Source organism: Triticum dicoccoides, chromosome 6B (assembly GCF_002162155.2).
Source record: "Triticum dicoccoides isolate Atlit2015 ecotype Zavitan chromosome 6B, WEW_v2.0, whole genome shotgun sequence".
Classification (NCBI taxonomy): domain Eukaryota; kingdom Viridiplantae; phylum Streptophyta; class Magnoliopsida; order Poales; family Poaceae; genus Triticum; species Triticum dicoccoides.
Genome location: NC_041391.1, coordinates 674,592,853 through 674,596,826, shown reverse-complemented (window position 1 = coordinate 674,596,826; position 3,974 = coordinate 674,592,853). Strand labels below are relative to the sequence as shown.

Here is a 3,974-nt window from a genome sequence, read left to right as displayed (position 1 = left end):
TGAATACAAATGCAGATGCAATTCATGCACTTCCCATTCGAGTTCCTACTACGAGATAGAAAGTGCACATAGGGTCAGGAATCATCACCTAACTTGCATATCATTGGGTTAAGATACAGACACACTTGCCCACTGAATCAACAAACAATGTCGGCAAATCCAATTACATTGACTAGACTAGGAATCTAAAAACAGGGACAGCTAAGCTAAAACGCACTACTGACCACACAGATAATGAATCACACTGGGAGATGTCTTTGGCTGCTCTGGCGTCTGTCATGGCGACGATCGGAACATATTGACAGCTTCGTGTGGATTGCAAAGTAGCCCAGAACGGCGAGTAGTATGATCATGCCGACATACACAGGCGTCTCCCACCCCCTGCTGGAGCCGGCTGCATAGGCCACTAGGAGAGTGACCAAATCCAGTAGGATCGTCCAGTTCAGCACCCTCAGCGACCATTTCTCCCATTCTTCTTCCTTATTGTTTGGCAGCCAATGCGGTAGCAACATCATGATGACTACAATGGAAGCCACAAAGGAAAAGGAGTTGCTGTAGAAGAAGACGATGTACTGGGGCCTCCTGTTATCATGCATCACCGGGTCGCCTGCCTCGTACCCATTGCCACTGCTCTGCCACGCTCCTCCCGGTGGTTCTAGGCCGGCCTGGTAGGCTACACTTACCACCAAGACGCCTAGCAGCATCAGGTACTTGCGCCTCGCGTGCTTCTTCCTTTCTTCTTCATCCTCCTTCCTTTCTTGTTCTTCTTCCTGCTTCTGTTCATCGGGTATGGATGGCGCAACAGCTGCTGAATTGCCATCATTCTTCTGCTCCCTTAGCAAAAATACCAGCAGCAGGCCAACTACAACGAGAAGGACCACACCGACCAACACGAAGATGTAGATGGATGTCTTGAGGTGTTGGGTGCTTCCAGCGGCATAGGCCCCCATCAAACAAAACAAGCCCACCGCCGTACAAACAGATAGTGCATTGCTTCGTATGGCTGGCCTGTACAAATTGGGGTTCACCAGGAGTATGATGAGGGAGATGGACAACATGAAGCTCGCCGAGTTGAAGTAGAAGAAAATCTTGTAGCAGCGTGGGAAATTGTACAGGAGGACCGGATCGCCAGCGTGGTGCCCAAGCTTGTCATCCTGGAGCAGGAAGCCACCAGGAGGGGTGAGGCCGGCTTGGTAGGTAATGGTCGCGGCCAAGATTGCGAAGAGGAGCAGCCGTTTGCGCCTCTTCTCCAGCAACTGATTTGCTTGGTCCTCTTCTTCTTTTTCCTTGTAGTTCAGCGTGAAGAAGATGACATGGATAACCACATAGGCTAGGACGGCGCCTGCCAAAGCCATGTCGTTAATGGAGGTGTTCACGTCCCGGCAGCTCCCAGCGGCATATGCGCCAATGAGGCCAAACAGGTCGAGTATCATGGCTGCCTCCAGCACGTGGTGCTTGACCAGAATCTCCTTCTGGACTAGGACGATGGCCGCCAAGGAGGCCACGAAGGCAACCGAGTTGCAGTAGAAGAAGGCCTTGTATCGCCTAGGATTGGTCGTGAGAAGGATGGGATCACCGGCCATGTGTCCGTCGGTGTTGTCCTGCCAAAGCCCACCCGGCGGGTCTAACCCCGCTGTGTAGGTGATGGCGGCGGCAAGAGTGGCGAGAAGTAGAACAAGAGAGCGAGCCTTGTCCAGAGCCTCCACTGTACTGCAGAGACGAAGAAACAGAGTTCAGTTCAGTTTGCAGAGAAAACAGTGTAATTGCAGACAGAATAAACAGACTTCAGTTACGAACTGGACTTCAGTTGTAATCTTAACCCCACATTGACATTACCTGACATTATCACCAGCCTGCTGAAGTTCTTCAGTTTTGTCAGCTGGACTTCTGACGTAGATAGCGAAAGACAAGGATCTTGACGCTGGAGCGTAGATACCATAGACATAGAGAAGGATGATGTATATCATTGCCAGAACGGCGCCGACTAGGCTGACCATGTAGGCGGTGGTATCGATCTCCCTGCAACTGCCAGCCACGTATGCGGCGACGAGACCGACCAGAGCGACGACGATGCACCCGCAGAGCATGCGAGACCGAGCCGTCTTCTTCTTGCGGAGCTTCTTGCCATCAATGATGAGCACCATGGTGATGAGCAGGGACGTAACAAACGCCGTGGTGTTGCAGAGCATGAACACCGCCAAGCGCGGGCTGTGCTGGTCCTTGAGGATGGCGTCGCCTGGGCGGTGGCTCCCCCCGGTGCTGTCCCAGAAGCCACCCGGCGTGCTCAGCCCGGCGACGTACGTGATGCTCACGGCGAATGTCGCCAGGAGCATCAGGACCTTGCGGAGCCGCTCTTCCGCTTTGAGCTTCTTCACGGCCTTGCGGTCACGGACACAGAGCCGTTCTTCAACCATGGGGTCAGAGCTAAGGATGGGGGCAGGAATTGTGCCAGAGCCGGAGTCGGCATTGGGAGTGGGCATCACTCCACCTGTGCCGGTGTTGCCATTGGAGACGGGCATCCCGCCGCTGCAGCTGGCAACGGGGGCGGGAATCGTTCCGGTGCTGGAGTCGGGATTGGGAATGGGTGTCGCGCCGCTGGAGCCGGAGACGGCCTTCCTGTCTTCGGAGCCGGCGACGGGAGCAGGAATCGTGCCGGCGCCGGAGTCGGAGTTCTTGCCCCAGCAGTCCGTCAACTTGAGAACAAGGATGTAGAGGAACACAATGGCCACCAGCACCGTCGAGTAGATGGTTGAAATCTTGTCCCGGCACGTGCCTGCGCCGTAAGCGGCCATGAGGCTGAGGAGGTCTACCACCATGACGCCCCGCAGCGGCACAACGACCCATCGGCTGTTCTTCCCCTTCTTGTCGTGCCGGATGGCGAGGACGAGGATGAGGACGATGACCACGAGCGGGGCGGCGAAGGCGGTGGCGTTGCAGTAGAAGAAGGCGAGGTAGCGGTGGTAGTGGGTGTAGCGGATGATGGGGTCGCCGGCAGGTTGGCCATCATGGGCCGCCTGCCAGACGCCTCCCGGCGGGTTGAACCCCGCGGTGTAAGTGATGGTCACCACCATGGCCGCCAGCAGCAGGAGGTACTTCCGCAGGCTGTACTCCCACGGCTGCACGGGCCCGGGCTGATCCGTTGGCACTGCCGGCTGCACCTGCACGGCGGAGACGCCACCACACTCCATTCTCTCACTCAACAGCTGCCTGTGGTTCCCTTCGTGTTCTTAATTGTTGTGATGCAGAACGGGGAAGCAACACAGGGCTTCGTCTTTTTTTATTATATAAAACGACTTGACTCGGCCCGTCGTCGTTATGAAGGTGCCTAGCCACGATAGCCTCTGCGCCCTGCACAGCAATCCCCACATGCGGACGGACGAGTGTCAGGCTCCTCGGAGTAAGGAGAGCAACCACGGAAATCCAACTCAGTCTTCCCCTCACAAATAAACTCGGACTAGTAAGCAGCTCTAGTCTAGTTTTGTAAGAGTATCTACAGCCACGAGTAGCTAAATCCCGCCCTCAAACAACCGCGAACGTGTCTCATAACCGGCCACCTCTCTCTCTTTTTTTTGCCTCTGCATTCGTTTTCCTCGTATCCGAACCCTCATATTCATGCAACCCATGCAATGTAGTAAAACATAAACTATGTAGACCACACAATAATAACAAATAGACATAATTCAAACATCAATCACATGGTGGCAGGCATTGGACAACTAGAAGAACGGAGAGGCGGAGAAGGGCAGAGTAAATCACTATTTCCTTGCTGCCCCCTTCTCCATTGCGGCCACAGGTGTGGTTGTACCCCTCTGTGTAGGCATCGGCGGTCGAAGAGGCGTCGCCGTCAGAGCTGGAGCAATTGGTGAGGTCTGAGTCTTCGTCGGAGGAGATGTTGCCGGTCATCCTCTGGACCGTGCCATCCTGCGCTTTGGTCTGCCGGGCCGCCCTTCCGCCATAGCCTTGTGCTCCGATTG

The 3,974-nt window shown here is 55.1% G+C and overlaps 1 protein-coding gene across 1 annotated transcript; it reads right to left on the bottom strand.

Moving 5' to 3' along the window:
* Nucleotides 1-239: 239 nt before the first annotated feature.
* Nucleotides 240-3,188, bottom strand: LOC119321464. Its single transcript, XM_037595135.1, has 3 exons — nt 2,654-3,188; nt 1,837-2,533; nt 240-1,710 (listed from the first exon to the last, which is right to left on the bottom strand). Exons 1-3 carry the CDS (start codon nt 3,186-3,188, stop codon nt 240-242), a joined length of 2,703 nt encoding a protein of 900 aa, XP_037451032.1.
* Between the last annotated feature and the right edge of the window lie 786 nt (nt 3,189-3,974).

Bases quoted from the DNA above. Each gene is read 5' to 3' on its own strand.
- LOC119321464 (XM_037595135.1), bottom strand. From the start codon at position 3,188: ATGGAGTGTGGTGGCGTCTCCGCCGTGCAGGTGCAGCCGGCAGTGCCA. The intron at 2,534-2,653 runs GCACGATTCCTG...CCCCCGTTGCCA, and splicing joins GAACTCCGACTCCGGCGCCG to GCTGCAGCGGCGGGATGCCC. The intron at 1,711-1,836 runs GTAATGTCAATG...TCGTCTCTGCAG, and splicing joins CAGGCTGGTGATAATGTCAG to TACAGTGGAGGCTCTGGACA.